This window comes from Rutilus rutilus (genome assembly GCF_951802725.1).
Source record: "Rutilus rutilus genome assembly, chromosome: 17".
NCBI lineage: Eukaryota > Metazoa > Chordata > Actinopteri > Cypriniformes > Leuciscidae > Rutilus > Rutilus rutilus.
Window position 1 is genome coordinate 24,642,668 of NC_140230.1, and position 19,319 is coordinate 24,661,986.

Here is a 19,319-nt window from a genome sequence, read left to right on the forward strand (position 1 = left end):
ATAAGTCAGTCATCATTGTCTCATCATGTGTGTGAATCTTCAGTTCTTCAGATTTTGATTCATTGAATTAGTTCATTTTGTCTTTCAATTACAGTTTGATGCACGTGGTATCCATTGTTGACCCTATCAGTGGTCAAGGGATGTTTGTCAGCCTTTAGCCTAACGCACTCTTGAGTCGATCTGAACTATCAGTGTACGACTCTGCTTTTACAACCCCGGAGGTGAAATTCTAATCATTTACAGAACCTCACTTCCTTTCTCTGTTTTATGACCAAAATATGCTTCCTGATTAAATTAGGGCAGATGACCTGCAAGTCACAGGACAAAGAGAAATCTCACGGTCACTCCAGAGGAGAGAAAGATAGAGAGAGATGGCAGGTAACACAGCAAAACCTTAACAGGTAGGCAGCAAACCAGGGTTTAAGAAATTCTAACACACCCAATGTGGTTTTTGTACAAAAGATTACCGGGGGGGAACCAAAATTCTTATGCTATACTTAATAAGGAAAAACAATATTTTTAACATTAAGCTTTTTCACATTTATAACTGTTATACAGAAAATCCTTAACATGGCTTAATGCATGTTTAACCTTAAAACAGTGGTTTTGATTGAAATAAGAATTTTACAGTAGATTAAAGAAAAAGCATTTTGTTTACCATTTCCTTCCATGAATTTCTCAGAAAAATGTATCAAATGTTTTGGGGTCTCTAGCATATTTGTGAAAATGGAAGTAGGACACCAAACATCCTTTGGATTTCTGGCCATATTATAGATGACCTATGGGTCATTAGGAAAAGTGAAGAGACATTAGTCCGATTTTTAAGGAGATTGCAAATGCAACACTGTACACTCTTAAACCTTTCAATGGGACAAAAGGGTCTCTATAGTGGAAAAAGGTTCTTTAGGTTATTGTAATGTTCTTCACACTGAGAAAAACATGCTTCTTTTGAGAAACGATGACTGAAAGGTACTTTGAGGAACCCAAAATGGTTCTTCTATGGCATTATTGTAAAAAACACCTTTTGAACATTAGAATGACTTATGTTGGTATGGCAGATGACACACAGATCCTAGGGGAGGAGAAAGAAACAAACTGTTTCTCACAGTCTGAAACCTCAATCCATGGTACGTGCTCAGAATAGACTTATTCTGCTGATTTTGATCCTGATTTAGAAAGTTATACAGGTGTGGAAAAACATGAGGGTGAATAAATGATGACAGAACCTTAATTTTATAATCATGAGAAGTTTTTACTGATAGTGAACTTTATACGACACATTAGCTGTGTGCTAATGTTTGGGTTGACTATATCTCTTTACTTAAAGTACCTCTTGAATGTTTCCACCCATCTTATCATTCCTACAGTGATTATATTTGAGTAAATTATTGTATACAGATAAGAATTAAATCTGTTCTAATTGTGTACTGTTCTAAGACAGCCATTAATCTATTCGTAAGGTAGGTCATTTTTGGAGAGGCTAGTAGCAATAGCAAGCTAGCTTTGAAATAAGATCCAACCCTCCTTTTACAGAGGAGTCTACAAAGCCACGCCTCCTCCAAAACACTTGAATGCACAGAGCAAGGAGGATTTTATGGTCCTTCGCCTTACACATGACATACATATTAAATACATTTAGACCACTTAACTTAGTGATTGCAATCAGGATGTGAAGAGACTTTCATTTAGCATAACAAAACAAGTCACCTACCTTGCCTTTAACTTATAGATTATATAATCTCACTGCTTAACTGAACAGGAACTGCTGGTGACTAGAAGGCTACTTCACTGAGAGATTTGACAAAGTGTACCAACAAAATGAAAGACATTCATGTGAAGTTAGGAGTTTTTCTTTTGCTATGTGAGCAAATGGGAACACAAAAAAAACACAAAAAAATAAATGTATTTAATGTAGTCTCTCATTCACCGCTATAGAAGTTTACCCAACTATGACAACTAATGCTTCTAAGAAACCCGGAAATGTAAAAAAGGTACGTCTATATTATAAAAAGCCATATATATATATATATATATGAAAGATAATGTTAAAACAGCTGTTTAACCCAAATGCTAAATAAAGTGCATTTCAAAACATAATATTGAAAGGTAAAGAACCTCTGAATTAGAGGTACTTCACAAAGATTTAATTTTACTCAGTTTTTCCTAAGTGTTTTTTTTTAATAAGCTTAATAGCCTTATATGAAGTAGGAAGAGACAGTGGAAAAAGAGGTAAAGGATTTTACTGAAACTCAGGTTGCACTACCTTGCCAGGCCACATTCCTGGGAAGCCTCAACTTAACATAAATCTTGTGTAAATTAAGCCATTCATATGAATAAGAGAACAAGTCAATGGTTTTTAATGACAATAATTGTACAAATGAAAATGTTTGAAAGTTTTCATAAAATATTCTGCACCATAGATGGTAGTGACTGAAAAGTTTGTGTTTAGCGTGGATAAGCTGAAGTCCTGCTCCACAGGAGGATATTGGCATCTATACCATTCATATCAGGTTGAGAGTTAACACAATTCAGTCTTCATCGCTGCCCAAGTCCAATGGGTTGAAATCAGGGTCATCCTCATCCAAGTCCAAATCATCCATGTCTTGGAAGAGCGACTCATCCACTTCCACACTGCTCCCAACTACACGGAAAAAGCAGAGAAGGGCCATTTTGAACTACAATCGCAAAAAAGCAAATGGGAGGATCCTATAAAACTTGTATTTAGAATAATAACAATTGACATTTCTTACCATCCTCTAAGAATTGGATATCTGATGTGTCAAGATTATGGTCTGTCTCAAAGAGCTGTTTTCCTGTAATAGAAAAAAATAAATGAGCAGAATGTGACAACAGGTGGTAAATCAGAGGAGAAAATATCAGATTAGTAATTCACCTGTGAGTTTTACTTTTCCTGCCTGCTCCTCTTCTTTCTGCCTTTTACTCTTTAGTTCTGTCATTTCTTGCTCAAATTTTGCTTTCCATGATAAGAAGTTCTCAATTGTGACCACAGTGCCTTGGAATGCAAACTGTGAAAAACAAAACAGAAAGAAAGATAAAAAAAAAAAAAAAAAAAAATTTTTCCATTTTAATATAAATTGTAGCTATGTACACTGGAGGTCAATTTCTTTTTTATAATTAAGATATTTTATGTCTTTGAAATTAGTCTCTTACCAAGGCTGCATTTATGTGATCATAAATAAAGTAAAAACAGTAATATTGTGAAATATTAGTACTTTTTAAAATAACTATTTGAAATGTATTTTAAAATTGAATAATTAATGTGATGGCACAGAGTGTCTACAGTCTTCAGTGTCACATGATCTTTCAGAAGTCATTCGAATATTCTGATTTAGTGGTCAGTTATCAATTATTATTGAAGCTCAATAATTAATAATGTTATAATGTAATAATGTTAGGTTCTTATTTTTTATCAATGTTGAAAACATTTTTGCTGCTCAATATTTTGTGGAAAATGAGATACATATTTTCCAGGATTCTTGGATAAATTGATTATTTATTTGAAATAGAAATGATTACTTACCCCAAACTTTTAAATGGCAGTACATCATGGTTACCACAAAAATATTAAGCAGCAGAACTGTTTTCAACATTGATAAGAAATGTTTCATGAGCAGCAAAACTGCATATTAGAATGATTTCAGAAGGATCATGTGACACTAAAGACAGGAGTAATGATTCTGAACATTCAGCTCTGTCATCACAGGAATTAATTACCTTTGAAAATATATTAAAATAGAAAGTTTTTAAATTGTAATAATAATAATAATAATAATAATAATAATAATAATTCACAATATTACTGTTTTATACGTAATTATTCCACCTTAACTTTTAACCTCCAGTGTAACTACTAACAAATCTACCATTCGAGACAATAACATTCTTTAAATTATACAAAAGCAACATTGCCTCAGTTGGGATGGACTATTTCAACCCAAATGGTCGAACTTTTGTTGGTTCTTATGGGCCTCTACTGGCAGATGCTGTAATTACATCTGGCACAATCTTGCTTCATTGACAGCACAGTGCTCGTGTATTCTGGCTAAACAAATGTTATTGAAAGTAAAATGTAAATCACAAATCTTTCATTATATAATAACAGTCTTATAAAACAGTCTTTCCATGGCCAGTTTTCGAATGGCTCTGAAAAAGTATGAAATTGACTTTGCCCTGTCTGTTGAATTTCGTGTAACAGTTCAAAACAGTCAATATCCTGAGGGTAATTATAAAAGATGCTTTTGGATTTCATGATTAATGTTACACTACACTCAGAAGGTACATGCTCACAACAAACCTTCTCAGCTTCTTCGGCCTCCCTTTCTTTTCTTTCTTTTCTTTCTTTCTCCTCTTCTCTTCTGCTCTTAATCTGGTCTACTATTTCATTAAGTTTCTCCTGCACAGCTGTAACTAATGTGAATATCATGACCATTCCCAGGTTTTCTTCAGCCTGCAAAAGAAAGAGGTTATTAGAAAGGGCTACAGGACAGCAAAAGAAGCATAAGCCATCATCAGTATGTGCGCTTTATCAATTGTTAATGTGTTTTTGCTGGGTATGATGTCAGGTGTGCAGACCTGTTGCTTCAAAAGCGTTAGAATGCCTTCAGCGTCTGAATCTTCCAGGTTCTCCTGTGAAAAGATCTCCCAGAGAGGGGGCTCATCTGGATATTTCTCCAAATATGTAAACTTCAGGGTCGCCTCCACCGCTGAAACAGACAGAAATCAGTGCTGGTGGTGTTTTGAGCTAAACTTTAATGATGGTAAAAAAGATACAGTAACATTACGTGCACTGACATTGTTCTACTTTTGATGAGATAATAAGGCACGTGAACTTACTTTCATCATTTTCTCCCGCATCAGAAGTAACTGTGATGGTGAAGCTTGTGGGCTTCTCGGAAAGCACTATATGAATATAGATATTGCAAAGAAAAACAAACAATCTAATGAAACCTTAAGAGATCACCGCTTCCATGTTCCGCAAGTAAACATAAATCTGATGTTTAACATAACAGTTAGCCAGTCAACTTCTGCCTGACATGATATCGTTGGCCATCGGTTATCGTTTGCATTGTTTCTTAACCTTTGACAGCTCAATCTGCGGCTATAAAGAAAGATATCAAAGAGATGACTGAGTCGCTCGTATGATTAACTAACTTTGTTTCATGAAAAGCTAGGCAGCTAATGGAAAGCGTAACGAAGTTATGGACATAAAAACCAAATACTTTGCGCTCTATCTTACCTGTAAATGAGTCTGGGTAAATGGACTCTATTGCTTCTAGTTCATTCCTCTGCTCCTCGCCGTAGTCTGTCATTTTACGTTACAAATGTCCATAGATTAGAGCTTGCATGGAAGAAACGTGTGCTAAGGCCTGTCCAGCATCGATGTCATCTGGGATCATCAATGATGTCTGAGCTTGTGTCTGGGTGGCGTGAGTAACACCCCACTTTTACTCGTTCTGCTAAACATTAGTACAATTGTAGTAATTCGTGCTATCACGCTATTGAATCTGTTGCAATGGATTGTATATACAATAAACAATGGATAAAAGAAAAACAAATATAAAAAGGCTCGAATCTGGCATGGATTATTATAGCCTGACGGTCCAGCCGCTTTCCTAAAACTGCCTCTCTACTCCACTACCAAAGCAAGTTTATATTTATTTAATAAATGTCAACTTATATCTGTAATAATATTAGATTTAATCAGTTTTAAATCATAACATCCAGGAATTCATTTATAATCGTTGTCTTTTATATTAGGCTACTTCTTTATTTAAAGTGTAATTTTAGCTGAGCATGCTGACCATTTAAAAACCCCTTTTTAAATCCCTTTTTTGAATTAAATAGACGCTGGTAGGTCAGAGGTAATAAAAAAAATAAAAATAAAAAAAAAGATAATGATAATAATAAAAAAAAAATATATATATATATATATATATATATATATATATATATATATAGTGAGGAAAATAAGTATTTGAACACCCTGCTATTTTGCAAGTTCTCCCACTTGGAAATCATGGAGGGGTCTGAAATTGTCATTGAAATTGCATGTCCACTGTGAGAGACATAATCTAAAAAAAAAAAAATCCAGAAATCACAATGTATGATTTTTTAACTATATGTATGATACAGCTGCAAATAAGTATTTGAACACCTGAGAAAATCAATGTTAATATTTGGTACAGTAGCCTTTGTTTGCAATTACAGAGGTCAAACGTTTCCTGTAGTTTTTCACCAGGTTTGCACACACTGCAGGAGGGATTTAGGCCCACTCCTCCACACAGATCTTCTCAGTCAGGTTTCGCAAAAACTAAACCAACGAGCGAAATACCGGAGTGAACATGGCTGTGAACGACTTTTGCAGATTATGTGAAGTAAATCTACGCATCCACCACGGTACAATCAGAGTCTACGTCATGGCTCTCAGCCCGCCCTCTGTTCGTTGATTGGCCGGCCGTCTGAAGGCCAGTGGAAAACTGAAAGATAGGCTGCTATCTCAGACTGACTACAGGAGCGAAATGAAATTAGCGGAAGTAGGAAGTCTGACGTAGTCAGGCTAGAGACTGGCTAGGCCACGCCAGAACCTTGATATGCTTCTTACAGAGCCACTCCTTGGTTATCCTGGCTGTGTGCTTCGGGTCATTGTCATGTTGGAAGACCCAGCCTCGACCCATCTTCAATGCTCTAACTGAGGGAAGGAGGTTGTTCTCCAAAATCTCGCAATACATGGCCCCGGTCATCCTCTCCTTAATACAGTGCAGTCGCCCGGTCCCATGTGCAGAAAAACACCCCCAAAGCATGATGCTACCACCCCCATGCTTCACAGTAGGGATGGTGTTCTTGGGATGGTACTCATCATTCTTCTTCCTCCAAACACGTTTAGTGGAATTATGACCAAAAAGTTCTATTTTGGTCTCATCTGACCACATGACTTTCTCCCATGACTCCTCTGGATCATCCAAATGGTCATTGGCAAACTTAAGACAGGCCTTGACATGTGCTGGTTTAAGCAGGGGAACCTTCCGTGCCATGCATGATTTCAAACCATGACGTCTTAGTGTATTACCAACAGTAACCTTGGAAACGGTGGTCCCAGCTCTTTTCAGGTCATTGACTAGCTCCTCCCGTGTAGTTCTGGGCTGATTTCTCACCTTTCTTAGGATCATTGAGACCCCACGAGGTGAGATCTTGCATGGAGCCCCAGTCCGAGGGAGATTGACAGTCATGTTTAGCTTCTTCCATTTTCTAATGATTGCTCCAACAGTGGACCTTTTTCACCAAGCTGCTTGGCAATTTCCCCGTACCCCTTTCCAGCCTTGTGGAGGTGTACAATTTTGTCTATAATGTCTTTGGACAGCTCTTTGGTCTTGGCCATGTTAGTAGTTGGATTCTCACTGATTGTATGGGGTGGACAGGTGTCTTTATGCAGCTAACGACCTCAAACAGGTTCATCTAATTTAGGATAATAAATAGAGTGGAGGTGGACATTTTAAAGGCAGACTAACAGGTCTTTGAGGGTCAGAATTCTAGATGATAGACAGGTGTTCAAATACTTATTTGCAGCTGTATCATACAAATAAATAGTTAAAAAATCATATATTGACTGTCAATCTCCCTCGGACTGGGGCTCCATGCAAGATCTCACCTCGTGGGGTCTCAATGATCCTAATAAAGGTGAGAAATCAGCCCAGAACTACACGGGAGGAGCTTGTCAATGACCTGAAAAGAGCTGGGACCAACGTTTCCAAGGTTACTGTTGGTAATACACTAAGACGTCATGGTTTGAAATCATGCATGGCACGGAAGGTTCCCCTGCTTAAACCAGCACATGTCAAGGCCCGTCTTAAGTTTGCCAATGACCATTTGGATGATCCAGAGGAGTCATGGGAGAAAGTCATGTGGTCAGATGAGACCAAAATAGATTTTTTTGGTCATAATTCCACTAAACGTGTTTGGAGGAAGAAGAATGATGAGTACCATCCCAAGAACACCATCCCTACTGTGAAGCATGGGGGTGGTAGCATCATGCTTTGGGGGTGTTTTTCTGCACACGGGACAGGGCGACTGCCGACTGCACTATATTAAGGAGAGGATGACCGGGGCCATGTATTGCAAGATTTTGGAGAACAACCTCCTTCCCTCAGTTAGAGCATTGAAGATGGGTCGAGGCTGGGTCTTCCAACATGACAACGACCCGAAGCACACAGCCAGGATAACCACGGAGTGGTTCTGTAAGAAGCATATCTATCAAGGTTCTGGCGTGGCCTAGCCAGTCTCCAGACCTAAACCCAATAGAGAATCTTTGGAGGGAGCTCAAACTCCGTGTTTCTCAGCGACAGCCCAGAAACCTGACTGATCTAGAGAAGATCTGTGTGGAGGAGTGGGCCAAAATCCCTCCTGCAGTGTGTGCAAACCTGGTGAAAAACTACAGGAAACGTTTGACCTCTGAAATTGCAAACAAAGGATACTGTACCAAATATTAACATTGATTTTCTCAGGTGTTCAAATACTTATTTGCAGCTGTATCATACAAATAAATAGTAAAAAAATCATACATTGTGATTTCTGGATTTTTTTTTTTGGATTATGTCTCTCACAGTGGACATGCACCTACGATGACAATTACAGGCCCCTCCATGATTTCCGAATGGGAAAACCTGCAAAATAGCAGGGTGTTCAAATACTTATTTTCCTCACTGTATATGCCAGATTATATATATATATACACTACCGTTCAAAAGTTTGGGGTCATAGATTTTTTTTAATGTTTTTAAAAAAAGTATCTTCTGCTCACCAAGCCTGCATTTATCTGATAAAAAACAATAAAAAAAACAGTAATATTGTGAAATATTATGACAATTTAAAATGACTGTTTTCTATTTTAATATATTTTAAACTGTAATTTATTCCTGTGATCAAAGCTGAATTTTCAGCATCACGATGATTTGATGCTCAAGAAACATTCAGAAACAACAGTTGTGTAGACATTTTTTTCAAAATTCTTTGATGAATAGAAAGTTCAAAAGAACAGCATTTATTTCAAATAGAATATTTTCTAACATTATAAATGTCTTTACTGTAACTTTTGATCAGTTTTACTCATCCTTGATGAATAAAAGTATTGATTTATTTTATTTATTTCCCCCCAAAAATAAAATAAAAATTCTTACTGACCCCAAACTTTTGAGTGTTTAATGTTACAAAAGCTTTAGATTTCAGATAAATGCTGTTCTTTTGAACTTTCTATTCATCATAGCATCATGAAATAAAAATGTAAATAACTGTTTTCAACATTGATAATAATCATTAATGTTTCTTGAGCATCAAATCATCATATTAGAATGATTTCTGAAGGATCATGTGACACTGAAGACTGGAGTAGCTATAAAATGACTAGGCCTACATGTGAGCTTAAATGTTAAATTTTCTCTACCTTATCAAATGTATAAACTAACTTCACAACTTTTACTTGCACTGATATAGCAAGACTAGACAGCTATTTTCTTCTTGCTGTGTACATTTGTTTAAATTCTTTATATTTTTCAATCTCGTAATATTAGGCTTGTTCGAGATGAGCAAAATCTGCGCAGAACCGATCACCGATGATCACCGCGAGATGCATGCCGGTTAGAAATGTCCGAGTGCGGTCCGACTTGCTCTGATGTCATGCTGACGTATCGTATGTAAAAAATAAGGCTTGTTTGAGATGAGCAAAATCTGCGCAGAACCGATCACCGGTGATCAGCGCGAGATGCATGCCGGTTAGAAATAGGCTTGTTTGAGATGAGCAAAATCTGCGCAGAATCGATCACCGGTGATCAGTGCGAGATGCATGCCGGTTAGAAATGTGTCCGAGTGCGGTCCGCCTTGCTCTGATGTCATGCTGACGTATGTCAAAAATCTCTCGCGAGCGCAAGGCGCACCTGTCGGATTCTGCAGTCGAGCGCAGTTGCTCTCCACTGACTGCGCTGATCAAAAGCATGATGGGAAACGACTTGCTGACGACACAGCTTGATGTTCATTGGTTTAAACAACCGTGATGTATTGTTCTCTTTTAAAATGTTTGATTTTAAAACTCTGATATCATGTTTTATGTGTAGCTATACGTTATGTGGTAATATTCCCAAACTATCTCAGTGCGATCTCTATGGGTTATGCAATGTAATTTTTATTTAAAAAAAAAAGAAAGAAAAAAACAACACATGTCTGTATTAAAAAAAAAGAGACTGATAAACATGTAGGCTATTTGGAATGGAATTAAATAAGTAGGCTACTTTGGGTGTCTTTTTCATTATATTTATTTTCATATAGGCTAAAAGCTACAGAACTTTACAATTCCATCCAGTTTATTAGCAACACTGTGCACGTGCGTGAATCCGGTAAATCCCGCGTTATTCATCTATGATCTCGCAGGTGTCAGATCCACTACGAGAAGAGAGAACTGTCCGGCTTGCCTGCGCTTTTTTCACTCCTCCTCTCACTGCAGCCGCCTACTCTCGCATACATTTCAGGCGAGGCAAGGCGCATCTCAAACAAGCCTATTCAGTTTATTACCAACACTGTGCACGAGCGTGAATCTCGTGAATCCCGCAACATCCGCCTTCGATCTCGCAGGTGTCAGATCCACTGCGAGAAGAGAGAACTGTCCGGCTTGCCTGCGCTTTTTTTACTCCTCCCCTCACTGCAGCCGCCTACTCTCGACTACATTTCAGGCGAGGCAAAGCGCATCTCAAACAAGCCTATTCTGTAGTGAATCGCGCTACTTCTCTCGCGAAAAATTAATCTCAGTTTCACTCTTTCTCAGCATGTGATTGGTTGTTAGCTACTGATGTCACACCTAAACTTCTAAACTCAGGATCAAAGCCTGAGTTGACAGAGAAAGTTGATGATCAGCATGGTAGGCTACCTACAAAGCCTGGTTGGATTGGTTTGGTTTTGTCAACTCAAAACTAATCCTGTAACCCTGAGTTTGTTCAACTTACCATCATGGTACAGGCCCCAGGTTTTGTTAGTTAAACTTTTTATTGTTAATTTCAAAGTCCTTTTTTTTGTGTGTGCCATATTTGATAGTGAAGAGAGACAGGACAAGACTATGTTTTGTTACTTCTAATCAGTATTTTTAACTTTTCGCATACAATGAATAACATATATTGTTGTTATTATTATTGTTATGTTTTGACTTGCAGTCCACTGACCAACAACCTGAGTATGTGCTTCACTTTCACAACAGGAAATAAACACCACAAACATGCCAGAAACCAGCATTTTACCATGTGTAATAATTTTGATATTCTATAGTAACTGGTAGGCTACTGTTTATGCTTTTTGAAAAGCTATGCTAATAGAAACTTGTTTTGATCAAAGGGTCCCTATTCAGATATGTGGGTCAAAATGACGGCAGAAATGTGTGTCGGGGACTCTAAATGTGGTTTTCCTGTTTGTCAAAACTTAAAACATGCAGAGGAAATAAGCAGTGTGGTTTACATGTTGTATATTATGTTGGGTGGCAATGTGATAGAAAAGTACAATGTACAAAGCAAAGTACAAAGTACAATGTGATCATATTGTACATTTTAATCAATATTGTTCAACTGGATAATTACATACCAATACTACATATACAAGAGGTATACACTGCTTTATAAGAGCTCTTGATTCACAGAGAGCCTAAATGACAAATGACCTTAGAATAAGTGTGTTTTTCCTTTCCTTGACTTTGTAAAACCTGAAATGCAACATTCAAACAATATGCAAATTGGATGTTGTTATTGAAAACACAGACACTCAAATCTGTCTGAATTTTTAGGGTCTGAGACCTGTGTTTGTTCACTGAAGTATAAAATGCTACATAAATATTTTGTCTGAATTGCGCCAGGACCACCTCCTAAGTGGACAAAACAAAACATCCAGTTACTTTACAGGTTGTTGCTACCAAACCAAAATCTAATTCTGCTTAGATTCATAGTGGTTTTTCGTCTTCAAGGTCATATTCTTGGCTATTCAGTTATCAGTCCATGCAGCTTTGTGCTTCTAAGCCATCTCTATGCCATCTTCCCCCTCTAGAACAGGACGCTTCTCAGGGCTGAAGTCTCGATCTGTGCGCTCCACGTATCTCTGCAGTGTGCTGTAGTACTGTTCGCTTTTTTTAAAGGTGTATACAGTAGAGACTGCCTCCCAGGCCTTGTGATTTGGAAAGTGAAATTCCTCAGGGCATTCGTTGTCAAAGAAACTCTTGAGGTTTCTCTCTGCTAGTTTGGTGGCATAGTCTTCCGCAAAAGTCTGAAACTTTTCATTTTCCTTCTCCATGTAGATTCTCTGGAAATTTGATTGAAGGTAGCTTACTTGAGAGCGACAGTTCTTAAAGCAAGTCCCGATCAGCGCTACTATTGCTGATATGATAATGATGGACCAGCCGAGCATCTGCGAACATAAATCAATCAGTTGAATGTTATAAAATATTTAAGTTTTTGTCATAATTATTACACAGCTCTTTGGTAAACTTGATATGAAATATTACTAAGTTGTGATAATTCTAAAATGTTAAGATGCGGTCACATTAGGCTACCCAAAATTTCCAGGCAAAAAATATAAATAGTATTTGTCAATATTGTAGCAAAGCATAAAGCATGGTGCACACAGAAGTCACATACAAATCAGTTACAAACTGTGGTGAATCCACATGACCAACTTAAACCTGTTACTAAATCTGCGGAAATCTTTCGCTCCCACCTGAAATTCTCAATTCGTGGATTAGAAATGACAGCATTTCGTCGGTGAAAATTTGCAAAAGACAGTTATTGTGACCATATCTCTAAAGCTTTCCTTAAAGCCCCCCTGTGGTGAAAATCAAGCTTTTAATGTTGTCTATATCTATGTGGTGTTTTTAATATGCTCTTAAAGAAAACAATGTGCAAATTCATAAGTCAACACCATTGCTGAGTATTTTCTCCTTAAAAACTGCAGTGAACCAAAGATCACAGTTTGAAATCGCTGCTGTTTTTGACGTCACAAACTACCTTGTAACCAGTCAGGGGTGCGTTTCCCGAAAGCATCGTTGGCCAACTATGGTCGCAAGTTCATCGCAATGTCCATTGAACTCTATTGGTAACGACGGAACTTGCGACCATAGTTGGCCAACGATGCTTTCGGGAAACGCACCCCTGGTCAACGTGTGATCATCAACGAGTGGATCTCTGAGCTGGGGCGAGTGAGTGGAGGCGGGGCTAATTTGCATATACATTGAACCGCTTATACTAAATGAGGCAAGGGTGTGGAGTTACATTCAAGCTATTTTAAGGCAGGAATAATTTTTAAAGGAAAGGAAAAAAGGTTTAAATATGTAATTTTGGTGATGAAAGATGAGTTTTAAGGGATAAAATTATTGACTGGGGGACTTTAAGAAAAAATAGTCCACTACACTGAGCAAAACAAATAGCTTAGCCATAAGACGAACACTGCAATACACTGGCCTTTCGTGGAATGGATGTTAAAGGTTCATGTAACCATAAATGCTAATAAAGAACGGAGAACCTTTATTTTTAAGAGTGTAACAGGCTGTGCTCACCTGTGACTGGGCTCGCAGCATCAACAGCAGTTCCATATTTTCATTTGAAGGCAACTGGGACTTGCCGCAGGGAACTCGGGGCAACTCTTCCCGGCATGTAGGTGTCTTGTTTTGGCAGAAAATTTTCACCACCATATTTTCATCCAGGCCACTGACAGCACACTCATAAAAAGTTCCATTTAACAGTGCTACAGTAAGCCACATAATAGGAGCAATGAAGGCTCCAGTTAGCACTTTCACAAACACTGACAAGCATCCCATAATGTTACCCCTGGGGCAAAGTTTGGTAGGGTTGAGACAACATCCAGTATATAACCGCCAAAGACGTGCACTGACAAAGAGACCAATCGTCAACAAGACGACTGCAGGGCCCAGCAGGAAAGCTAATCCATAGGCAAAATTCTGTCCTTGGTTGCACGGACACTGGAAAGACACCATGGAGAAGATTCTTTCACTACCTATTGTCAAAATAGCCATGAAGCTGTAGCCAATAGTGCTCTTCTGATTCGTGAGGAACTTCAGGACAGTCTTAAAAGAATCCATAGCTGGAACAGACATAGCTGGTTAACACTCCAAATGAGTTGGTAAACTGAGAGAGATGGATTCTGCTATGGCGCTCCCTTTTCTTTCTCTATTTGAATTTGTTTTCCACACCCTCCTTTCTCTTCTCCTTTTCTGTCTGGCATTCACCACAGCTCATCAAATCCCTCCCCTGTCCATCCTCCTCCCCTATCAGTAAAGGACTGTGACAAAAACCAGCTCATCAGGTTCTGGTGGAAGTCAAAACCGGCTACAGATGTGTATAGGCACATTTACCCATCATGCAACATCAGTCAAACAAACAAAACCCCAACGCTGCATTTTGGATTAGAGAGGTATAAAACTGATCTGTGGAACTGACAATGAGCTTATTATTATTGGAATTCTGGAATCTGGAGGATGGAATGTGGAAATCTAGAGGCAGGAAATTACCCGACATCTTTAAAACTGAAGATTAGATCAAATAAAGAGGTGTACTGCAACATAATGCTTTACATTAGTAAAAAAGGGAAGCAAGTTGTTCTGGGTGTGAGGAGACAGTTTCTGTTCTGCTCTTGTTGTGCCCCAGTGTTATGCACTGCACTTTTCACATGAAGTCTCCGCTTTAACGCTAACCGCATAGAGCTTAATGAATATTGATTTTTTTTTTTAAGTGTGCTTTTAGCAGTGTGATTGTCAAATTGTACATGATTACTTCACGAAAAAAGCCTCAAAGTGCTGCCTGTTGAAATATGAGATCACTAATCATCATGCGCATGAAATAAGTTGAAATGACACCAAAAATCGAACATTATAATGCAACTACTTTGTAGTCCCTTAAAAAAGGTCAGGGCACAGCTGTTCAAATAAATATGGATGTTGTTCATTTTCTAACAAAAAAACATCTTTGTTGAAAAAGATTAGAAAAATCTGAAAACTTTTATTTATTTATAAAATTATAAAAATACTTTTTATTTGCCATACTGTAAAAAAAGGTTGCATTACATTTTTAAGTACAATCAACTTGGATGTTTATGTCAAGATTATACATTTTTTTACAGTGCATAAACAGTTTTTTAATATTCATATGAAAAATGATATTGAAAGACAATAAAAAAAAGACTTAAAAGAACAATGAATTGACACTGTAAAAGGCACAGAAAATGAAGCGATGCAATTCATCTTTACGGCAGTATTTACCCAATATGGCATGAGCTGTCAAATAAACAGCATGCACGTCTACAGGACCAGTTTGCCCTCGTCCACAAATGCAAGTGCTGCTGGGTTTGCAAATTCATTTTCAGACTTCATTGAAGCCCTCACTGCTGGATTCTCAAGGTCCTCACAAGTGCACACATATTTGTGCAGGATGCTGTAGTATTCGTCCATGCTCCGGAACTTGTAGAAGGAGGAGATCTTCTGCCAGGCCTGTCTGGGAGGACTCTTCATAGGAATGGGTTTGGTTAACTCAAAGAAACTTGTTATGTTTCTCCTAGCTAGTTTTTCGGCATGCTGAGATGTATAGCTGTCCAAAAACTCACTCTCCTTCTGAGTGTACATCCTCCAAAACCTCAGCTGCATGTAACTGATTGGAGAATAGCATCTGGCCATGCATGTGAGCAGAAAGGTGAACATCATGACAGTAGCTATCAGGATCCATCCAAGAACCTAGAAGTATGGTCCAGATATTAGCCCAGAGAGGTAGGTAACTAACATCAGATGTGTTGAAGCACAGACACTAAAAATCATTTTAAGATTAGGACCTTATGAACGCAAATGACAAGATAGTGAACTGCTAAAAATAACCCTTTACAGGCTACCTAGAAAAATTGCTATAGCACTTTATTTTACAGTCCTGTTCCACATGTTCATATACTTATTAGCAATTACAATAACTGGTTTATATACATCATAAACAAATATGAGTAGCAAGTTATGATAACATATGTTTTTACATTGCTTTAACTCATCAAAATAAGTTAAGCAATTTTCAACTTTGTATATAAGTTATAAAAGATTCAACTCATTTTTTCAAGTTAAAATGACTTAAACATCCAAGTTGTAACTAAAAATGTAAGGCAGACTTTTCTATTTTTATTTTATTTATTTATTTACTTACAGTGAACCTATCCCTGAACCTATCCCTAAATCTAACCCATAACCATGTAGTTAACAAAACAACAACAACAACAAAAATATTTAGGCACCACTCATGAAAATTTGCTTTCAGAAGTCGAAACCTCTGAAAGTGAAAATTTGCAATCAAGCAATACTCAAGACAGAATACATTTTTCTGAGTTTTATTTGATATCTACGCTATTTTGACCTGATTTAATTTAAACAGATTTGATTTTCTTGGACAATGATACCAAAATTCCTACCGCCTGCTCACCTGCGACTCCGCGCGTATAATGGACAGAACAGCCGCTCTCTCAATTTGTGGAATTGCGGTTCCATCACAAGGGAATTTCTCCAGCTCCGTCCTACAGTGGGGATACTTTTCGTTGCAAAGGTGGCTTCTAAAGAGTGTAATGTTGGCGCCAGTCATTGAGCACTCGAAATACACGCCTTTGAGCAGAGCAACTGCGATCCAGCTGAGAGGTGCGACCATTGCAGTCATGGTGATTTGAAGAAAAACGCACAAAAAGCCAAATGCGTAATTAAAACGACATAGTTTCGATTTCCTAAGGCACAGACCTGTGAACAGTTTCCATGTTTTATTGCTCAACATATAACTAAGGATGAGCAGTGCAACTGCGGGTACGAGTAGGCAGACGTTTCCATAAATGAAATTCCAATCATTGCAAGGACACTTAAAAGCAAAGACCGAGAAGACGTGCTCGCCACCCGCAGTTATAAGAGCAATTAATCCGAATCCTAAATTGGTCTGCTGTTTCTGAGTGAAGCTAAGCAAAGGTTTTAACTTATCCATGCCTGCAGCTGACGGCCGTAAGCTCTTTGTTCATGAAATGAAACTGTTAGTTCCGTTATGAGACTGCTGAGGGTTTTTTTTTTTAACGTGTAGCCTAATGTCTGCTTTTCAGCTGTAGTGGGAGAATTAGGGGAGCGGGGGGCACAACCTAACGCGGGGCTGGTTGTAACGCGCTTGTTTTAAATACTTCAGCACTTGGATGACGAAACTTTGTGTATTTACTAGTTGCCATATCAACACTATATAGAAATTATTTTTTTTTTGGAAGATATCCATAGACATTTATTAAACCATAGCAAAAGTAAATTTCTTACTTAAGTTAATTTTTCATCTCTATTTTTTTGTGTTTATTTAAAATAAGACAAATCTGATATTATTTTAATCTCCAAGATGTTATTTAACAGTTGAGATAGTTATTTAATGCTTCGCTAACTAGCAGAAGACACTAGCAGGGTTTAAATCCCAGTTGTGCAGGCGGGGGCATGTTGTAACACTGCGTTACAATGTGCCCCTATTAGAAATATGCTATTCTATTCTATACTTTTATTAATTTTATTGAGAAACCGTGAGAAAAAGGTGAATAAAGACTGAGAGTCAATGTTCAGAAATGACTAATTATTTATTTGTTTTGAACTATGTTGTAGCTGTGTTTTCATGTGTTCATAGTCCAAACTCAAAAATGAGTTTATATTTAATTATTAAAAATTGCCATTATTTTATATGAAAAAGTTTTTTAATTGTATTTTATTTAGAAAATATTTTAGTTTGTTTTGTATATTTTTTTTATTAGATCAGATAACATTTTAAGCTGTCATATGGTCATGTTACAATATGCCCCTCGACATGTTACAATGTACCCCACCTATGGGGCATGTTGTCACATTTCACTTCCATTCTTTCGGGGTATATCAAGAAAAAAGTACATACTGTATTAATAAAACAAAAACACAAAATTGTAGTAGACATGTGGGAAATTAATGTGGGAAAAAATAAATACTCTGAACCATAAGTAGATTTACACAAACTGAGAAAGTCAAAAAGCGTTACTTTGTGCCCCGCTTTCCCCTACTTTATGAGAAATGGAAATAATAATAATAAAACAACAACAACATAATTTAGCCTATAGTGTTATTTTTACACACCAGTTAAAGGCATTGTAAACGGCAAAACATGTAATGCCTTTAGTGACGTGTGAAGGCAATCTGCATTCAAGCACAACCAGTGCTAAATCTAAACCAGTGGTTCTCCTCCAGGGGGCTACACCAAACTTCCAATGGGGCCTCAACATGACTTATTATTTAAGTTATTTACATTTTAATTAATTTGTGATTTTTTGATCTGGAAAAGTCATGTAAATAAATAAAATCTTTAAACGACATAATGGGCATTTTTATAGGCTACAGGCCTAGCCTTGGCCTAAATATATATTATGCCTTGCTCAAAAATATTCTACTCTCAATTTTTACGCAATTAAATATTTTTCCTTAATCATAAAAATTAAGGGGGGTTAGGCCACATAGGCCTACTGGGCGTTTCTTCAACTAGGGGCACTTTTAGGCTTGTGAAGTTGAATAAAAAAAACTTGTTCAAAAGTCACATAACACAGTCTCATAAGTTTAAATAATTTGTCTAGTTTTAAGGTTTGTAAGACAAACTTAGATTACAAGAGAAATTGTAAATATTTTTAATTTTTTCCGACCTGCAATGAACAAATGTCATTTCCACCACATCTCTACATACAGCTGTTATTTAAAAACAGAATAACTTACGCCACTCAAGAATAGTCTAAGATCATTTTTGTAACTAGTTTTATCAGTTTTTCCACAATGTACAATAATTATACATTTGTCAATGAGATAAATTAACTGCCCTAAGGACCAAATGGTGAACTGTACACCTGTCACACTCTGAAATTTAATATTGGTTTGGGCAAGAGCTTATTAGAAAATAAATAACTTGAATTTTTATATTAAGTAGAGCATGATCTCGTAAATTGTGGATACATTTTTAATGTGTGATGAGAACTTTTTAAATGTTTTTAAAAAATGTGTGTGGTGATGGAAATGACAGGGTGGTGGTGGAAATGACAATGAATTAACGTGAATGTAGAGAAACAGTAATATTTAGAGAAATATTTATTTGAAAAACTCTTAAACTCATCACACTCAGTAAACTCAATTCACAAAGTCAATCTACTCTTGCAATCCTTATCAATTGTACTTTGTAATCATAAATGTCATTTCCACCACATGCTGTCATTTCCACCACAGAGGGCAGTGTGGT

At 37.2% G+C, this 19,319-nt stretch overlaps 3 protein-coding genes across 3 annotated transcripts; all 3 read right to left on the reverse strand.

Moving 5' to 3' along the window:
- Nucleotides 1-2,341: 2,341 nt before the first annotated feature.
- rwdd1 (RWD domain containing 1) lies at nucleotides 2,342-5,651 on the reverse strand. Its single transcript, XM_084385762.1, has 7 exons — nucleotides 5,258-5,651; nucleotides 4,855-4,920; nucleotides 4,594-4,724; nucleotides 4,316-4,468; nucleotides 2,894-3,026; nucleotides 2,751-2,813; nucleotides 2,342-2,641 (listed from the first exon to the last, which is right to left on the reverse strand). The coding sequence occupies exons 1-7, from the start codon at nucleotides 5,328-5,330 to the stop codon at nucleotides 2,529-2,531; spliced, it is 732 nt and encodes a 243-aa protein (XP_084241888.1). The 5' UTR covers nucleotides 5,331-5,651; the 3' UTR covers nucleotides 2,342-2,528.
- Nucleotides 5,652-11,496: 5,845 nt separating this feature from the next.
- Nucleotides 11,497-14,278, reverse strand: LOC311275527 (calcium homeostasis modulator protein 5-like). Its single transcript, XM_084384617.1, has 2 exons — nucleotides 13,586-14,278; nucleotides 11,497-12,441 (listed from the first exon to the last, which is right to left on the reverse strand). Exons 1-2 carry the CDS (start codon nucleotides 14,141-14,143, stop codon nucleotides 12,052-12,054), a joined length of 948 nt encoding a protein of 315 aa, XP_084240743.1. The 5' UTR covers nucleotides 14,144-14,278; the 3' UTR covers nucleotides 11,497-12,051.
- Nucleotides 14,279-15,036: 758 nt separating this feature from the next.
- Nucleotides 15,037-17,078, reverse strand: calhm6 (calcium homeostasis modulator family member 6). Its single transcript, XM_084384616.1, has 2 exons — nucleotides 16,497-17,078; nucleotides 15,037-15,772 (listed from the first exon to the last, which is right to left on the reverse strand). Exons 1-2 carry the CDS (start codon nucleotides 17,034-17,036, stop codon nucleotides 15,344-15,346), a joined length of 969 nt encoding a protein of 322 aa, XP_084240742.1. The 5' UTR covers nucleotides 17,037-17,078; the 3' UTR covers nucleotides 15,037-15,343.
- Between the last annotated feature and the right edge of the window lie 2,241 nt (nucleotides 17,079-19,319).

Bases quoted from the DNA above. Each gene is read 5' to 3' on its own strand.
- LOC311275527 (XM_084384617.1), bottom strand. From the start codon at position 14,143: ATGTCTGTTCCAGCTATGGATTCTTTTAAGACTGTCCTGAAGTTCCTC. The intron at 12,442-13,585 runs GTGAGCACAGCC...TTATGTTCGCAG, and splicing joins TGCTGCGAGCCCAGTCACAG to ATGCTCGGCTGGTCCATCAT.
- calhm6 (XM_084384616.1), bottom strand. From the start codon at position 17,036: ATGGATAAGTTAAAACCTTTGCTTAGCTTCACTCAGAAACAGCAGACC. The intron at 15,773-16,496 runs GTGAGCAGGCGG...CCATACTTCTAG, and splicing joins TTATACGCGCGGAGTCGCAG to GTTCTTGGATGGATCCTGAT.
- rwdd1 (XM_084385762.1), bottom strand. From the start codon at position 5,330: ATGACAGACTACGGCGAGGAGCAGAGGAATGAACTAGAAGCAATAGAG. The intron at 4,921-5,257 runs GTAAGATAGAGC...ATATTCATATAG, and splicing joins TTACCCAGACTCATTTACAG to TGCTTTCCGAGAAGCCCACA. The intron at 3,027-4,315 runs GTTTGTTGTGAG...TGTTTTTCACAG, and splicing joins AGGCCGAAGAAGCTGAGAAG to TTTGCATTCCAAGGCACTGT.